Raw genomic sequence first — 19782 nt, forward strand, 5'->3', positions numbered from 1 at the left:
CAGTACTGAGGGAGCGCTGCACTGTCGGAGGGTCAGTACTGAGGGAGCGCTGCACTGTCGGAGGGTCAGTACTGAGGGAGCGCTGCACTGTCGGAGGGTCAGTACTGAGGGAACGCTGCACTGTCGGAGGGTCAGTACTGAGGGAGCGCTGCACTGTCGGAGGGTCAGTACTGAGGGAGTGCTGCACTGTCGGAGGTGCTTTACTTTGGAGTTAACCTTAAACCTTAAAAGTCTGTGCTCTCAGGTTGATGTAATATCCTGTGGCACTATTGACGTCCACCTGAGGGGACAGGCAGGGCTTCGAATTAAAGTCTCATCCAAGGGACAGTGACCCCCTGTGTACTGCACTGGGAGTGTCAGTCTCGGTTATGTGCTTAAGTCTCTGGAGTGGGGCTTGAGCCCATGACCTTCAGAGGCGAGAGTGCTAACATTAACATTTTTAAATGTAGGAAAGATTTTTTTATGTGTGGAAAAAAAAGTGTTGCTTATAAAACAAAACACTTTTGAGCCCTCAATATGTCATTCTTGTTACAAATATTCTGATCAAAGAGTGGATGCTCATTTCATGAAATATTTCTCCCTTTTTTTAAGGACATGACCGACAACATCAACCACCACATGGTGGTAAAAGCAAGATTCAACTTCTATCAGACCAATGAGGATGAACTCTGCTTTACCAAAGGCGATGTTATCCATGTGACTAGAGTTGAGGAAGGGGGCTGGTGGGAGGGGACACTGAACGGCAAAGATGGGTGGTTCCCCAGCAATTACGTCCGGGAGATAAAGTCCAACGGTAAGTTGTCAAGTCTGAAATCTTCAAATGGCCCAAAATGCAACAGATTTTTTTTGTGGAAGTTGGCAACCAAGTCGGGAGAGAGACGTCAGAAACTGGGTTCACAGCACCCCCTGCTGGCCAGAGCTTGCAACTACATTGTTACAAGCAAATGTTTACATGGGCAATCTCAATGTTAAATGTTGACATAAAAACATGTAATAATAGTGGAAAGAGGAAGAGTTTTTAATACAGATATTGCATGATTAAGTGGTGTTCAATTTCATTAAAAAAAAGCACAAATTAATGATGCTGGGTTGCAAAAGGAGTATCCCGTAGCCTGTTCCCCTGAGAAGGTGGTGGTGGGCTGCCTTCTTCTCGAATCACTGGTAGCGATTTGATGCAACTGAGTGGTCTGCTCGGCCACCCGGAGAGATGGTGTTAGTGCAGAATCTGCTCTACCAACCACTTCACTATCCGCCACTTTGAAACTGGTTTGCCCAAGGGTCCAGGAGCCTAAGAAAAGAGTAAGTGCCTAGTTTGTCTCGGGGATCTCTGTGTAATTGTACAGGCAGCAAAAAGCAAGGCAAGTAGGATGCTGGGTTATGTTGTCAAATCTGTGCCATTCATGTCTCGTGAGGTGATGCTGAAGAGGCATCATGTCCACGGTTCATAGCTAGAGCGCTGGCTACACTTCTGGTCAATGAAACATACGGGGACCATCCAGATTATAGCGACCGTGCAGAGGAGAGCAACAAGGCTGATCCTGGTGTCACAGGGAGAGCAATGACCTGATGAGCTTGGGCTCTTCAGCCTAGAATGTGACCAGAATAACACGGCCATTGCCTGCAGTTACCAGGTTAACCCGAGAGTCTTTCCAAGTTTTGACACAGGCCAAGTTGCTACATCTCTGGGTGGACAGTGCTGTGATACGTGAACACACAAGGTGAGAAGCAGTCCCGATATCTCTGGGTGGACAGTGCTGTGATACGTGAACACACAAGGTGAGAAGCAGTCCTGATATCTCTGGGTGGACAGTGCTGTGATACGTGAACACACAAGGTGAGAAGCAGTCCTGATATCTCTGGGTGGACAGTGCTGTGATGTGTGAACACACAAGGTGAGAAGCAGTCCCGATGATTCTGCCAGGAGACAATGTAACTGGTCACTGAAAGCAGATTAGCTGGTCTTTTATCTCATTTGCTTTTTGTGGGACCTTGATGTGAGTAAATTGGCTTGCCAGATATTTAGGATTAGCGGGCTGGTCGGTTTTCAGATCCCTTTTTACGTTGTGTGTTGAGCTTTTGTGCTGAATTTCATTAATTAAACACTTGACAACTGTTTCATTCTGCAGAGAAACCGATCTCACCAAAGTCAGCAACTCTAAAAAGTTCACCAAAAGGATTTGAAATTCCTCCAATCAGCAAAAGCTACTACAATGTGGTGAGTGACACTTTTGGTTTGTGTTAAATTGGATTTGATGAAGCATTTCCTGCTGAAATCTGTTACTTTAGTGACATTTTAACACGGCCATGGAAATGCTAAGCCATATTCGAAGTCCCTGTCGTGTTTCGCCTCGATGGGCTGCACTGAAACTTTCACTTTGGGAAACATATTTCTGTTTGATACTGGAGTCTGCAAAGAATTCCTCTCTGAAATGGAATGGTTAATGAAAGTCACTAAACTGTCCTTGTGGTGATATTTGATTGGGAAATATAACCAGCAGAATGAGTTGGTAAAATAACGGGCAAGGAATGTGCTGATGAATTTAGGAAAACTCTGCCCAGGAACACAGTTCAAGGAAGAAAAAGCTTTTTATTTCTCCTTTTTGAGGATAAAGTGTGATGGAAGCAGAGCTTGAGCATACAACATTTAGGAACATAGGAACAGGAGGAGGCCATTCAGCCCCTCTAGCCTGTTCCACCATTCGATTAGATCATGAGATGAGAGGGTTGTCCGATGAGGAGAGATTGAGAAAAAAGGGCTTATATTGTCTGGAGTTTAGAAGAATGAGAGGCGATCTCACTGAAACGTATACAATTCTTAGAGGGCTTGACAGGGTAGATGCTGAGAGGCTGTTTCTCATGGCTGGAGAGTCTAGAACTCGGGGGCATAGTCTCAGGATAAGGGGTGGGCGATTTAGGACTGAAATGAGGAGGAATTTCTTCACTCTGAGGGTTGTGAATCTTTGGAATTCTCTTTCCCAGGGGGCTGTGGATGCTGAGTGGTTGAATATATTCAAGACTGGGATCGATAGATTTTTGGACTTTAGGGGAATCAAGAGATATGGGGATCGGGCGGGAAAGTGGAGTTGAGGTCGAAGATCAGCCATGATCATCATAAATGGCGGAGCAGGCTCGAGGGGCCGTATGGCCTACTCCTGCTCCTATTTCTTATGTTCTTATGTTCTGATCTGTATCTTAACTCCATCTACCCGCCTTGGTTCTGCAACCCTTAATACCCTTACCCAACAAAAATCTATCAATCTTAGTTTTGAAATTTTCAATTGACCCCCAGCCTCAACAGCTTTTTGGGGGAGAGAGTTCCAGATTTCCACTCCCCTTTGTGTGAAGAAGTGCTTCCTGACATCACCCCTGAACGGCCTAGCTCTAATTTTAAGGTTATGCCCCCTTGTTTTGGACTCTCCCACCAGAGGAAATAGTTTCTATCTACTCTACCTCCTGTATATCTTTTTCATGTGACGTGTTATTTCCATCAAAAAATATTGTGAATTTAAAATTGACTTCAGTCAGATATTCTTAAGAGCTCCTTTGCCAATGGGGTGAAAAATATATCTTGAGATAAGAACATAAGAAATAGGAGCAGGAGTAGGCCATACGGCCCCTCGAGCCTGCTCCGCCATTCGATAAGATCATGGCTGATCTTCGACCTCAACTCCACTTTCCCGCCCGATCCCCATATCCCTTGATTCCCCTAAAGTCCAAAAATCTATCGATCTCGGTCTTGAATATACTCAATGACTGAGCATCCACAGCCCTCTGGGGGAGAGAATTCCAAAGATTCACCACCCTCTGAGTGAAGAAATTTTTCCTCATCTCAGTCCTAAATGTCCGACCCCTTATCCTGAGACTATGACCCCTAGTTCTAGATTCTCCAGCCAGAGGAAACAGCCTTCTCAGCATCTACCCTGTCAAGCCTCCTCATAATCTTATATGTTTCAATGAGATCACCTCTCAATCTTCTAAACTCCAGAGAGTATCGGCCCATTCTCCTCAAAGTCACCGCATAGGACAAACCTCTCATCCCAGGAATCAATCTGGTGAACCTTTGTTGCACGGCCTCTAAGGCAAGTATATCCTTCCTTGGATAGTTATTAGTTTCAAGGAGAGGTGTCTTGCTCTAGTTACTAAGACTCTGTATAGATCAAGTTTTTTTGGATATTTCCGTGATTTTGAAATGTTGATGTATTTGAGTTTGTAAGTGTGGAGGAAGATGGAACTTCCTTGATAGTTGTTCACACCTTGTGTTCGAAAAGAGGTGGCTGCAGAGATAGTGGATGCATTGGTTGTGATCTTCCAAAATGCCCTAGATTCTAGAATGGTCCCCGTTGATTGGAAGGTAGCAAATGTTACCCTGGTATTCAAGAAAGGAGGGAGAGAGAAAACAGGGAACTACAGGCCGGTCAGCCTGACATCAGTCATCGGGAAAATGCTGGAATCCATTATTAAGGAAGTGGTAACAGCACTTAGAAAATCATAATATGATTAGGCAGAGTCACCGTGGTTTTATGAAAGGGAAATCGTGTTTGATGAATTTAATCGAGTTTTTTGAGGATGTAACTAGCAGGGTAGATAAAGGGGAACTAGTGGGTGTAGTATATTTGGATTTTCAAAAGGCATTCAATAAGGTGCCAAGTAAAAGATTGTTACACAAGGTAAGGGTTCATGGGGTTGGCGGTAATATATTAGCATGGATAGAGGATTGGTTAATGGACAGAAAACAGAGTAGGGATAAACAGGTCATTTTAGGTTGTCAGGCTGTAACTAGTGGGGTACCACAAGGATCAGTGCTTGGGCCTCAGCTATTTACAATCTATATTAATGACTTAGATGAAGGGACCGAGTGTAATGTATCCAAGTTTGCTGACGATACAAAGCTAAGTGGGAAAGTAAGCTGTGAGGAGGACACAAAGAGTCTGCAAATGGATATAGACAGGTTAAGTGAGTGGACAAGAAGGTGACAGATGGAGTATAATGTGGGGAAATGAGAGGTTATTCACTTTGGTAGGAAGAATAGAAAAAGAGAATATTTTTTAAATGGTGAGAAACTATTAAATGTTGGTGTTCAGAGAGAGTTGGTTGTCCTTGTACAAGAAACATAACAAGTTAGTATGCAGGTACAGCAAGCAATTAGGGAGGCAAATGGCATGTTGGCCTTTATTGCAAGGGGGTTGGAGTATAAGAGTAAGGAAGTCTTACTACAGTTGTACAGGGCTTTGGTGAGACCTCACCTGGAGTACTGCATACAGTTTTGGTCTTTTTATCTATGGAAGGATATACTCGCCTTGGAGGCGGTGCAACGAAGGTTCACTAGATTAATTCCTGGGATGAGAGGGTTGCCCTATGAGGAGAGGTCGAGTAGAATGGGCCTATACTATGGAGTTTAGAAGAATGAGAGGTGATCTCATAGAAACATATAAGATTATGAGGAGGCTTGACAGGGTAGATGCTGAGAGATTGTTTCCCCTGGCTACAGAGTCTAGAACTAGGGGACATAATCACAGGATATGGGGTCGGCCATTCAAGACTGTGATGAGGAGGAACTTCTTCACTCAGAGGGTTGTGAATCTTTGGAATTCTCTACCGCATAGGGATGTGAATGCTGAGTCATTGAGTATATTCAAGACTGAGATCGATAGATTTTTGGACTCTAGGGGAATCAGGGATATGGAGATCGGGCGGGAAAGTGGAGTTGAGGTCGAAGATCAGCCATGATCTGATTGAATGGCGGAGCAGGCTCGAGGGGCCGTATGGCCTACTCCTGCTCCTATTTCATATGTTCTTATGTCCATTTTAGTGGTAGAAAGGATTAACATTCTGATTACCAGACAGATGAGAAACAATTTGACTCTTTAGAGGAGCCTGTCTCTATGTCAAGAACTGGATGTCTGCTGTTCACACTCTGCAACTAAATAGTAAAGTTGATTAACAATAAGATTTCATGGCCAGTGGCAAAGTATTGCTTTGATCTGGATAGTCTTCAGTGAAGCCTGTCTCCACTTCAAAGAATTCCAAGAGTATATCTGGACAGCTGACCGACAATGTTCTGTTCACTCATTGAGGATAAGACATGACCAGGGAATGGAAATCTTTTTCCCTGTTTGATCCCATGCTCCATAAATCAGGTTGCAGTGTGGTGTACTCTTTGCATTAACATTTTCTGGTTCCTATAGTGATGGTTTTCATGGTCTGTTTGAATTAGCCTGCTCAGCTTACTGCCAAATGGCTGCTTATCTGCTTTTTATAATTGCTCCTGTGTGCGGACACACGAACAATAGAATATCAGAGACGCACAGGGAACGTCCAGCTGGTCCATTCAGCCTGTCCCATGGTGATCGCCAACGCCCACACCAACCAGCAGTCTCATAATCTCCTCAGAGATTCTCAGTACTCTGCCACCATGGCCCTCAGTGTGATGGTTTAAGTCCTGATTTGAGATGCTGTGCCTGACTCACTCAGTCACACTCTGTTTTCTCAGTTAAATGAAAACGTTAGACTAACTTAAGGGAACATTGGATTCTGCAGCGACCACTTTCTCTTCGAGAATCCTGTCTATTTTTAATTTTGCTCCGCAGGCCGGGACTGAATTTAAATTGGAATCGAGTCTCTGTGGAAGGAATTCCTAATTTCCCTTCAGGAGCTGATCAGAGTCTCGATTTGCGTAACCAGGAATCACACATTGATCGAGGCCAGAGCTGGTGGAAAGTTCCCCCACTCTGGCAAGACCCCAGAACGATCCTTGTGGGTGTTGTGTTTTGTGCCTCTTCTGCCCTTCTTCTTGTTGAGATGATGATCACGCTCCCTGGCGACTCCCAGCTCCATCTGTCTTCACCACCCCTCATATCGCGGCAAGATTGCATGGAATTACAATTTACACAATCTGGAATATTTCCTTAATGGTGAGAGACTAGGAGCTGTGGAGCCGCAAAGGGATTTGGGGGTCTGTGAAACCACTAAAAGCTAGTTTATAGGAACAAAAAGTAACGAGAAAGGCTAATGGAACGTTGGTCTTTATCTCACGGGGGCTGGAATACAGAGGGGGGGAGTTATGCTCCAGTTATATAAAGCTCTGGTCAGACCCCGTCTGGAGACACTGCGTTCAGTTCTGGGCACCGCACCTCAGGAAGGATATATTGGCCTTGCGGGGGTGGGGGGAGCGCAGATTCACCAGATTGATACTGGGGCTAAAAGGGTTAAATTATGAGGACAGGTTGCATAGACTGGGCTTGTATTCCCTCGAGTATAGAAGATTAAGGGGTGATCTAATGGAGGTGTTTAAGATGATTAAAGGATTTGATAGGGTAGATAGAGAGAAACTATTTCCTCTGGTGGGGGGAGTCCAGAACAAGGGGGGCATAACCTTAAAATTAGAGCTCGGCCGTTCAGGGGTAATGTCAGGAAGCACTTCTTTACACAAAGGGGAGTGGAAATCTGGAACTCTCTCCCCCAAAAACCCGTTGAGGCTGGGGGTCAATTGAAAATTTCAAAACTGAGATTGATAGATTTTTGTTGGGTGAGGGTATTAAGGGTTACGGAACCAAGGCGGGTAAATGGAGTTAAGATACAGATCAGCCATGATCTAATTGAATGGTGGCACAGGCTCGAGGGGCTGAATGGCCTTCTGTTCCTATGTTGCTCTGAGCGTGGATTGCCGTTGGCAGTGCAGGATTGGTGAATTGACCGCAGCGTTGCTTTTAGTGGCGTGTAGCTTCTCGTGACGGGAGGGCGCGTTGAGACTTGTGACCTGGAGGTCATTGTTCACCTCGTGATTTTCTTCCCAATGAATTTTAATGTCTGTGATTTGATTTTGTGAAACGCTTTGGGTTGATTTGAGGACATTTGGAGTGGTGGTTTTGTGACCCCCTGCGAGTGAATGAGGATTCACTTTCTAAGCAGGTCATTCAGTCCTGTTTTGTTGGAGGCAGTTTTTCGCCTTGGGTCCTGCGTCCGAGATTTTGTTTTTGTTTGTGACGAGGGTTGTACGAAATACGTGTATTTTCACGCACTGTGTGATTGAGGGAGCCCCAGGGGGCTGAGATGCACGAGGTTTTGTGGAATTTATATGCCGCTGTGCATTTTAAATGCAGTGCCCCTTCCATGGATTACTGAAGCATGCTTTGAACAGTGTTGCTGTGTCTCTAAAACACCCTGATGTGGAGGAATTTGAATAGAGGCCAGTAATGTCTCATGGGTTCCTGTAGCAGTCTGAACATGCGGGAGAAAGAGCGAAGAAATGAGGTGATAATTGCAGCAGTGACGGAGGATGTGACCGAAGTCCCAACACTCTAGGCCGCTCTCAGATGTAAAGGAGTTGTGTCGAGGCAGATTTCACTTCTTGTGAGTCGAGGAGGGAGGGAGGGAGAGTGTTTGGGCAATTCAGTAAATGGTCTGTGGTCTTTATTCGGGGTTAGGCCCTGCCAAAGAGTGCATGAGATGGTGAACGAGCTGAATAATCTGAGTCAGTGTTTACAGAAACTAACGGTGATGATAATCGTATCCAAGTGTCAGGTTGTGATGGGAAGGGAAGGGTTGGTGATGGGGAATTCTTACATTCGCTGAGATTGAAGCACGTGCTTGTTCTTTGTTACACTCTACCGTAACTCGACACCCTCCGCTTTAACTCGGAGGGTGGGATCGGTGGGTGGGGGGACAGGGCGAGCGACAAGCTCCCACGCAGAGGCCCGAAGAGGTTTTAGTTCCCGAGGCTTTGTTTACATCTGCAAGATCGGACTTGCGGCCGGAATCACTGCCCGATGACCAGGCAGGAGGGGGAATCCGGACGGCAGGAGGTTGGGGACCTGCAGGAACGGTTCCCGGCACGAGGAAAGTCCATCGGAGGGGGATCCCTGTCAAGCCCCGGGCAGGTGTTCGGCTCTCCCGTTCACCCCACTCCCCCCCTCACAGCTAGTGCACCCCATGCTGTATCGCTGTAGGCCTGATGCTCCCCCCAGAGCAGGCCTGCACCTCGATTGGAGCCTGTGCCCAGAAGTGGGGGAGGGAAGTCAGCTGTTGGTGCAAGGCAGAGAAGCCGCTGAATTCAGGGCCTTCAGGCCTCCGCTCTCTTGCTCGTCCCTTTATTCAGTCTCCAGGACTTGCCTCCCGACCCCTTCTCACATCCTCTGATCTTTAGAGGTGAGGGTTTAAGCAGCGCAGTCCACTCTCTGTGGAAGTCCCCAAGCTTGGACCTGGGAAGCAGGGGAGCGAGGCAGAAAATTGCTCCAGGATCAAAGGCCCTGCCTCCTGTCGGTCGGGCTGGTGGTCCTAATGGGAGGAGGGAAATTGAGGTAGGATGGGAAGGCCTCGCTACTCAATTTAACTCTCTTCCCCCCACCATCTCATCCAATTTGCTTCACGTCTGGAAAATAAGCGATTTTGCAATGGATCTCAGCCAGCTGTCAGCCGTGACTCAGTGGGTAGCAATCTTTCCTCTGAGTCAGAAGGTTGTGGGTTCGAGTCCCACTCGAGATTTGAGCCCATCACCTTGGCTGACACTCCCAGTGCAGTGCTGAGGGAGTGCTGCACTGTCGGAGGGTCAGTGCTGAGGGAGTGCTGCACTGTCGGAGGGTCAGTACTGAGGGAGCGCTGCACTGTCGGAGGGTCAGTACTGAGAGAGCGCTGCACTGTCGGAGGGTCAGTACTGAGGGAGCGCTGCACTGTCGGAGGGTCAATACTGAGGGAGCACTGCACTGTCGGAGGGTCAGTACTGAGGGAGTGCTGCACTGTCGGAGGGTCAGTACTGAGGGAGCGCTGCACTGTCGTGGGGTCAGTACTGAGGGAGTGCTGCACTGTCGGAGGGTCAGTACTGAGGGAGCGCTGCACTGTCGTGGGGTCAATACTGAGGGAGCGCTGCACTGTCGGGGGGGTCAGTACTGAGGGAGCGCTGCACTGTCGGAGGGTCAGTACTGAGGGAGTGCTGCACTGTCGGAGGGTCAGTACTGAGGGAGCGCTGCACTGTCGGAGGGTCAGTACTGAGGGAGCGCTGTACTGTCGGAGGGTCAGTACTGAGGGAGCGCTGCACTGTCGGAGGGTCAGTACTGAGGGAGCGCTGCACTGTCGGAGGGTCAGTACTGAGGGAGCGCTGTACTGTCGGAGGGTCAGTACTGAGGGAGTGCTGCACTGTCGGAGGGTCAGTACTGAGGGAGTGCTGCACTGTCGGAGGGTCAGTACTGAGGGAGTGCTGCATTGTCGGAGGGGCAGAACCGAGGGAGTGCTGCACTGTCGGAGGGGCAGAACCGAGGGAGTGCTGCACTGTCGGAGGGTCAGTACTGAGGGAGTGCTGCATTGTCAGAGGGGCCGTCTTTCAGCTGTTGAACCGAGGCCCCGTCTGCCCCTTCAGGTGGATATAAAAAATCCCATCTTGAAGAAGAGCCGGGGAGTTCTCCCCAGTGTCCTCGCCAATATTTAACCCTCAACCAACATCACTAAAACAGATTATCTGGTCTTTATCACATTGCTGTTTGTGGGATCTTGCTGTGCACAAATTGGCTGCTGCATTTCCAACATTGCAACAGTGACAAGTTCTTCATTGGCCGTGAAGCACTTTGGGGCATCCTGAGGTGGTGAAAGGCGCTATATAAATGCAAATCTGCCTTTCTTTTCAAATGAACATGTGACTTGGTTTGCCTGGAACTGCTTATTCTATCAGAGCTGCTGTGCAGCCAAGTTCGAGGTTGTCGTATCGGTTTGATGGGCCTCTTGAGGAGCTGAGTGCAGTTTCGTGACACAGTCCAACTTGTGGAGCTGCACGGCATCAGTGCACCAGGGCGGTAATACACGAGAAAATCAGTACACCCGGCCAGTAATACACGAGAAAATCAGTGCACCAGGGCGGTAATACACGAGAAAATCAGTGCACCAGGGCGGTAATACACGAGAGAATCAGTGCACCAGGGCGGTAATACACGAGAAAATCAGTGCACCAGGCCAGTAATACACGAGAAAATCAGTACACCCGGCCAGTAATACACGAGAGAATCAGTGCACCAGGCCAGTAATACACGAGAGAATCAGTACACCGGGCCAGTAATACACGAGAAAATCAGTGCACCAGGCCAGTAATACACGAGAGAATCAGTACACCAGGCCAGTAATACACGAGAAAATCAGTGCACCCGGCCAGTAATACACGAGAGAATCAGTACACCGGGCCAGTAATAAACGAGAGAATCAGTGCACCAGGGCGGTAATACACGAGAGAATCAGTACACCAGGCCAGTAATACACGAGAGAATCAGTACACCGGGCCAGTAAAACACGAGAGAATCAGTACACCAGGCCAGTAAAACACGAGAGAATCAGTACACCAGGCCAGTAATACACGAGAGAATCAGTACACCGGGCCAGTAAAACACGAGAGAATCAGTACACCCGGCCAGTAATACACGAGAGAATCAGTACACCAGGCCAGTAATACACGAGAGAATCAGTACACCGGGCCAGTAAAACACGAGAGAATCAGTACACCCGGCCAGTAATACACGAGAGAATCAGTACACCAGGCCAGTAAGACACGAGAGAATCAGTACACCCGGCCAGTAATACACGAGAAAATCAGTACACCCGGCCAGTAATACACGAGAGAATCAGTACACCCGGCCAGTAATACACGAGAGAATCAGTACACCAGGCCAGTAACACACGAGAGAATCAGTACACCCGGCCAGTAATACACGAGAAAATCAGTACACCAGGGCGGTAATACACGAGAGAATCAGTACACCGGGCCAGTAATACACGAGAAAATCAGTACACCCGGCCAGTAATACACGAGAGAATCAGTACACCCGGCCAGTAATACACGAGAGAATCAGTACACCAGGCCAGTAATACACGAGAGAATCAGTACACCCGGCCAGTAATACACGAGAAAATCAGTGCACCAGGGCGGTAATACACGAGAAAATCAGTGCACCAGGGCGGTAATACACGAGAGAATCAGTGCACCAGGGCGGTAATACACGAGAAAATCAGTGCACCAGGCCAGTAATACACGAGAGAATCAGTACACCGGGCCAGTAATAAACGAGAGAATCAGTGCACCAGGGCGGTAATACACGAGAGAATCAGTACACCAGGCCAGTAATACACGAGAGAATCAGTACACCGGGCCAGTAAAACACGAGAGAATCAGTACACCCGGCCAGTAATACACGAGAGAATCAGTACACCAGGCCAGTAAGACACGAGAGAATCAGTACACCCGGCCAGTAATACACGAGAAAATCAGTACACCCGGCCAGTAATACACGAGAGAATCAGTACACCCGGCCAGTAATACACGAGAGAATCAGTACACCAGGCCAGTAATACACGAGAGAATCAGTACACCCGGCCAGTAATACACGAGAAAATCAGTACACCAGGGCGGTAATACACGAGAGAATCAGTACACCGGGCCAGTAATACACGAGAAAATCAGTACACCAGGCCGGTAATACACGAGAGAATCAGTACACCAGGCCAGTAATACACGAGAGAATCAGTACACCCAGCCAGTAATACACGAGAGAATCAGTACACCGGGCCAGTAATACACGAGAGAATCAGTACACCGTGCCAGTAATACACGAGAGAATCAGTACACCAGGCCAGTAATACACGAGAGAATCAGTACACCGGGCCAGTAATACACGAGATAATCAGTGCACCCGGCCAGTAATACACGAGAGAATCAGTGCACCAGGGCGGTAACACACGAGAGAATCAGTACACCAGGCCGGTAATACACGAGAGAATCAGTACACCGGGCCAGTAATACACGAGAGAATCAGTACACCAGGCCAGTAATACACGAGAGAATCAGTACACCAGGCCAGTAATACACGAGAAAATCAGTACACCGGGCCAGTAATACACGAGAGAATCAGTACACCAGGCCGGTAATACACGAGAGAATCAGTACACCAGGCCAGTAATACACGAGAAAATCAGAACACCCGGCCAGTAATACACGAGAAAATCAGTACACCAGGCCAGTAATACACGAGAAAATCAGAACACCCGGCCAGTAATACACGAGAAAATCAGTACACCAGGCCAGTAATACACGAGAGAATCAGTACACCGGGCCAGTAATACACGAGAGAATCAGTACACCAGGCCAGTAATACACGAGAAAATCAGAACACCCGGCCAGTAATACACGAGAAAATCAGTACACCAGGCCAGTAATACACGAGAGAATCAGTACACCAGGCCAGTAATACACGAGAAAATCAGTACACCCGGCCAGTAATACACGAGAAAATCAGTACACCCGGCCAGTAATACACGAGAGAATCAGTGCACCAGGCCAGTAATACACGAGAAAATCAGTACACCAGGCCAGTAATACACGAGAAAATCAGTACACCCGGCCAGTAATACACGAGAAAATCAGTACACCCGGCCAGTAATACACGAGAGAATCAGTACACCAGGCCAGTAATACACGAGAAAATCAGTACACTGGGCCAATAAAACTCGAGAGAATCAGGACACCAGGCCAGGAATACACGAGAGAATCAGTACACCAGGCCAGTAATACACGAGAAAATCAGTACACCCGGCCAGTAATACACGAGAGAATCAGGACACCAGGCCAGTAATACACGAGAGAATCAGCACACCAGGCCAGTAATACACGAGAAAATCAGTACACCCGGCCGGTAATACACAAGAGAATCAGTACACCAGGCCAGTAATACACGAGAAAATCAGTACACCCGGCCAGTAATACACAAGAGAATCAGTACACCAGGCCAGTAATACACGAGAGAATCAGTACACCAGGCCAGTAATACATGAGAGAATCAGTACACCAGGCCAGTAATACACGAGAGAATCAGTACACCAGGCCAGTAATACACGAGAGAATCAGTACACCAGGCCAGTAATACACAAGAGAATCAGTACACCAGGCCAGTAATACACGAGAGAATCAGTACACCAGGCCAGTAATACACGAGAGAATCATTACACCTGGCCAGTAATACACGAGAGAATCAGTACACCAGGCCGGTAATACACGAGAGAATCAGTACACCAGGCCAGTAATACACGAGAGAATCAGTACACCAGGCCGGTAATACACGAGAAAATCAGTACACCGGGCCAGTAATACACGAGAGAATCAGTACACCCGGCCAGTAATACACGAGAGAATCAGTACACCAGGCCAGTAATACACGAGAAAATCAGTACACCCGGCCAGTAATACACGAGAGAATCAGCACACCAGGCCGGTAATACACGAGAGAATCAGTACACCAGGCCAGTAATACACGAGAAAATCAGAACACCCGGCCAGTATTACACGAGAAAATCAGTACACCAGGCCAGTAATACACGAGAAAATCAGAACACCCGGCCAGTAATACACGAGAAAATCAGTACACCAGGCCAGTAATACACGAGAGAATCAGTACACCGGGCCAGTAATACACGAGAGAATCAGTACACCAGGCCAGTAATACACGAGAAAATCAGAACACCCGGCCAGTAATACACGAGAAAATCAGTACACCAGGCCAGTAATACACGAGAGAATCAGTACACCAGGCCAGTAATACACGAGAAAATCAGTACACCCGGCCAGTAATACACGAGAAAATCAGTACACCCGGCCAGTAATACACGAGAGAATCAGTACACCAGGCCAGTAATACACGAGAAAATCAGTACACCAGGCCAGTAATACACGAGAAAATCAGTACACCCGGCCAGTAATACACGAGAAAATCAGTACACCCGGCCAGTAATACACGAGAGAATCAGTACACCAGGCCAGTAATACACGAGAAAATCAGTACACTGGGCCAATAAAACTCGAGAGAATCAGGACACCAGGCCAGGAATACACGAGAGAATCAGTACACCAGGCCAGTAATACACGAGAAAATCAGTACACCCGGCCAGTAATACACGAGAGAATCAGGACACCAGGCCAGTAATACACGAGAGAATCAGCACACCAGGCCAGTAATACACGAGAAAATCAGTACACCCGGCCAGTAATACACAAGAGAATCAGTACACCAGGCCAGTAATACACGAGAAAATCAGTACACCCGGCCAGTAATACACAAGAGAATCAGTACACCAGGCCAGTAATACACGAGAGAATCAGTACACCAGGCCAGTAATACATGAGAGAATCAGTACACCAGGCCAGTAATACACGAGAGAATCAGTACACCAGGCCAGTAATACACGAGAGAATCAGTACACCAGGCCAGTAATACACAAGAGAATCAGTACACCAGGCCAGTAATACACGAGAGAATCAGTACACCAGGCCAGTAATACACGAGAGAATCAGTACACCTGGCCAGTAATACACGAGAGAATCAGTACACCAGGCCAGTAATACACAAGAGAATCAGTACACCCGGCCAGTAATACACGAGAGAATCAGTACACCAGGCCAGTAATACACGAGAAAATCAGTACACCCGGCCAGTAATACACGAGAGAATCAGCACACCAGGCCGGTAATACACGAGAGAATCAGTACACCAGGCCGGTAATACACGAGAAAATCAGTACACCCGGCCAGTAATACACGAGAGAATCAGTACACCAGGCCAGTAATACACGAGAGAATCAGTACACCAGGCCAGTAATACACGAGAGACTCAGTACACCCGGCCAGTAATACACGAGAGAATCAGTACACCGGGCCAGTAATACAGGAGAGAATCAGTACACCAGGGCCAGTAATACACGAGAGAATCAGTGCACCCGGCCAGTAATACACGAGAGAATCAGTACACCCGGCCAGTAATACACGAGAGAATCAGTACACCGGGCCAGTAATGCACGAGAGAATCAGTACACCCGGCCAGTAATACACGAGAGAATCAGTACACCGGGCCGGTAATACACGAGAGAATCAGTGCACCAGGCCAGTAATACACGAGAGAATCAGTACACCCGGCCAGTAATACATGAGAGAATCAGTACACCAGGCCGGTAATACACGAGAGAATCAGTACACCCGGCCAGTAATACACGAGAGAATCAGTACACCCGGCCAGTAATACACGAGAGAATCAGTACACCGGGCCAGTAATACAGGAGAGAATCAGTACACCAGGGCCAGTAATACACGAGAGAATCAGTACACCCGGCCAGTAATACACGAGAGAATCAGTACACCCGGCCAGTAATACACGAGAGAATCAGTACACCGGGCCAGTAATACACGAGAGAATCAGTACACCGGGCCGGTAATACACGAGAGAATCAGTACACCAGGCCAGTAATACACGAGAGAATCAGTACACCCGGCCAGTAATACATGAGAGAATCAGTACACCCGGCCAGTAATACACGAGAAAATCAGTACACCAGGCCGGTAATACACGAGAAAATCAGTACACCAGGCCGGTAATACACGAGAGAATCAGTACACCAGGCCGGTAATACACGAGAAAATCAGTACACCAGCCCAGTAATACACGAGAAAATCAGTACACCAGGCCAGTAATACACGAGAGAATCAGTACACCAGGCCAGTAATACACGAGAGAATCAGTACACCAGGCCAGTAATACACGAGAGAATCAGTACACCCGGCCAGTAATACACGAGAGAATCAGTACACCAGGCCAGTAATACACGAGAGAATCAGTACACCAGGGCGGTAATACACGAGAGAATCAGTACACCAGGCCAGTAATACACGAGAAAATCAGTACACCAGGCCAGTAATACACGAGAGAATCAGTACACCAGGCCGGTAATACACGAGAGAATCAGTACACCGGGCCAGTAATACACGAGAGAATCAGTACACCAGGCCGGTAATACAGGAGAGAATCAGTACACCAGGCCGTTAATACACGAGAAAATCAGTACACCTGGCCAGTAATACACGAGAGAATCAGTACACCGGGCCAGTAATACACGAGAGAATCAGTACACCAGGCCAGTAATACACGAGAGAATCAGTACACCGGGCCGGTAATACACGAGAGAATAAGTACACCCGGCCAGTAATACACGAGAGAATCAGTACACCGGGCCAGTAATACACGAGAGAATCAGTACACCCGGCCAGTAATACACGAGAGAATCAGTACACCAGGCCAGTAATACACGAGAAAATCAGTACACCCGGCCAGTAATACACGAGAGAATCAGTACACCAGGCCAGTAATACAGGAGAGAATCAGTACACCGGGCCAGTAATACACGAGAGAATCCGTACACCAGGGCGGTAATACACGAGAGAATCAGTACACCAGGCCAGTAATACACGAGAAAATCAGTACACCCGGCCAGTAATACACGAGAGAATCAGTACACCAGGCCAGTAATACACGAGAAAATCAGTACACCAGGCCGGTAATGCACGAGAAAATCAGTGCACCAGGCCGGTAATACACGAGAGAATCAGTACACCAGGCCGGTAATACACGAGAAAATCAGTGCACCAGGCCGGTAACACACGAGAGAATCAGTACACCGGGCCAGTAATACACGAGAGAATCAGTACACCCGGCCAGTAATACACGAGAAAATCAGTACACCAGGCCGGTAATACACGAGAAAATCAGTGCACCAGGCCAGTAATACACGAGAGAATCAGTACACCAGGCCAGTAATACACGAGAGAATCAGTACACCAGGCCGGTAATACACGAGAGAATCAGTCCACCCGGCCAGTAATACACGAGAGAATCAGTACACCAGGCCAGTAATACACGAGAGAATCAGTACACCAGGCCAGTAATACACGAGAGAATCAGTACACCAGGCCAGTAATACACGAGAGAATCAGTACACCCGGCCAGTAATACACGAGAGAATCAGTACACCCGGCCAGTAATACACGAGAGAATCAGTACACCCGGCCAGTAATACACGAGAGAATCAGTACACCAGGCCAGTAATACACGAGGGAATCAGTACACCAGGCCAGTAATACACGAGAGAATCAGTACACCCGGCCAGTAATACACGAGAGAATCAGTCCACCCGGCCAGTAATACACGAGAGAATCAGTACACCAGGCCAGTAATACACGAGAGAATCAGTACACCAGGCCAGTAAACACGAGAGAATCAGTACACCAGGCCAGTAATACACGAGAGAATCAGTACACCCGGCCAGTAATACACGAGAGAATCAGTACACCCGGCCAGTAATACACGAGAGAATCAGTACACCAGGCCAGTAATACACGAGAAAATCAGTACACCAGGCCAGTAATACACGAGAAAATCAGTACACCAGGCCGGTAATACACGAGAAAATCAGTACACCCTGCCAGTAATACACGAGAGAATCAGTCCACCAGGCCAGTAATACACGAGAGAATCAGTACACCCGGCCAGTAATACACGAGAGAATCAGCACACCAGGCCAGTAATACACGAGAGAATCAGCACACCAGGCCAGTAATACACGAGAGACTCCGTACACCAGGCCAGTAATACACGAGAGAATCAGTACACCGGGCCAGTAATACAGGAGAGAATCAGTACACCGGGCCAGTAATACACGAGAGAATCAGTACACCGGGCCAGTAATACACGAGAAAATCAGTACACCAGGGCCAGTAATACACGAGAGAATCAGTGCACCCGGCCAGTAATACACGAGAGAATCAGTACACCCGGCCAGTAATACATGAGAGAATCAATACACCGGGCCAGTAATACACGAGAAAATCAGTACACCAGGCCAGTAATACACGAGAGAATCAGTACACCAGGCCGGTAATACACGAGAGAATCAGTACACCAGGCCGGTAATACAAGAGAGAATCAGTACACCAGGCCAGTAATACACGAGAGAATCAGTCCACCCGGCCAGTAATACACGAGAGAATCAGTACACCAGGCCAGTAATACACGAGAGAATCAGTACACCGGGCCAGTAATACACGAGAGAATCAGTACACCAGGCCAGTAATACACGAGAGAATCAGTCCACCAGGCCGGTAATACACGAGAGAATCAGTACACCAGGCCAGTAATACACGAGAGAATCAGTCCACCCGGCCAGTAATACATGAGAGAATCAGTACACCCGGCCAGTAATACACGAGAGAATCAGTACACCAGGCCAGTAATACACGAGAGAATCAGTACACCAGGCCAGTAATACACGAGAGAATCAGTACACCGGGCCAGTAATACACGAGAGAATCAGTACACTGGGCCAGTAATACACGAGAGAATCAGTACACCGGGCCAGTAATACACGAGAGAATCAGTACACCAGGGTGGTAATACACGAGAGAATCAGTACACCGGGCCAGTAATACACGAGAGAATCAGTGCACCAGGGTGGTAATACACGAGAGAATCAGTGCACCGGGCCAGTAATGCACATGCTACGATTAGTCGAATGCACCAGTATCCGTGTAACCAGCGACTACCAGGACCGTGGTCTTTTCTCGTCCAGCAATTCCTATGTTTGGTCCGCAGTCTCTTGGCTTAACTTTGCTGGACGGGGAGAATCTGCGGGGGAGCTCACTGTTGGAGGTGTGTGTATGTGGGGGGCGAAGGTGAGGAGTGGGGGTTAGCGGCAGTGCTCCCTTTGATCAAATGCCTCTCAACGCTCACTCTCACGGCCCCTGGATGAATAGTGGCCTCTGATGCTGATTAATCGACAGGCCGCTTTGCACTCCATGGAAAAGGAAATTGAGTGGATTGCAAAATGGGCTGTTGGTTCACTGCTGCCCAAGATGGATTTATACCCCACTGTGTTTTACAGCACAAGAAGAGGCCAGTCAGCCCCTCGTGCCGCTGTTGGATCTCCTCTTAACCTTACTTGTTC

General features: G+C 48.0%; 1 protein-coding gene across 4 annotated transcripts in view; it reads left to right on the forward strand.

The window, feature by feature from the left end:
- The window catches only part of arhgef7b (Rho guanine nucleotide exchange factor (GEF) 7b), a 144056-nt gene that overhangs the window by 37950 nt on the left and 86324 nt on the right, over positions 1-19782 (forward strand). For all 4 annotated transcript variants that reach the window (XM_067986659.1, XM_067986658.1, XM_067986656.1 and 1 more), the window contains 2 exons: positions 592-793; positions 2127-2215. In XM_067986659.1, coding sequence (XP_067842760.1) covers positions 595-793; positions 2127-2215 — 288 coding nt within the window. In that variant the 5' untranslated portion in view covers positions 592-594. The remainder of the gene's footprint in view (positions 1-591; positions 794-2126; positions 2216-19782) is intronic.

This window comes from Heptranchias perlo, chromosome 6 (assembly GCF_035084215.1).
Source record: "Heptranchias perlo isolate sHepPer1 chromosome 6, sHepPer1.hap1, whole genome shotgun sequence".
Classification (NCBI taxonomy): Eukaryota; Metazoa; Chordata; class Chondrichthyes; order Hexanchiformes; family Hexanchidae; genus Heptranchias; species Heptranchias perlo.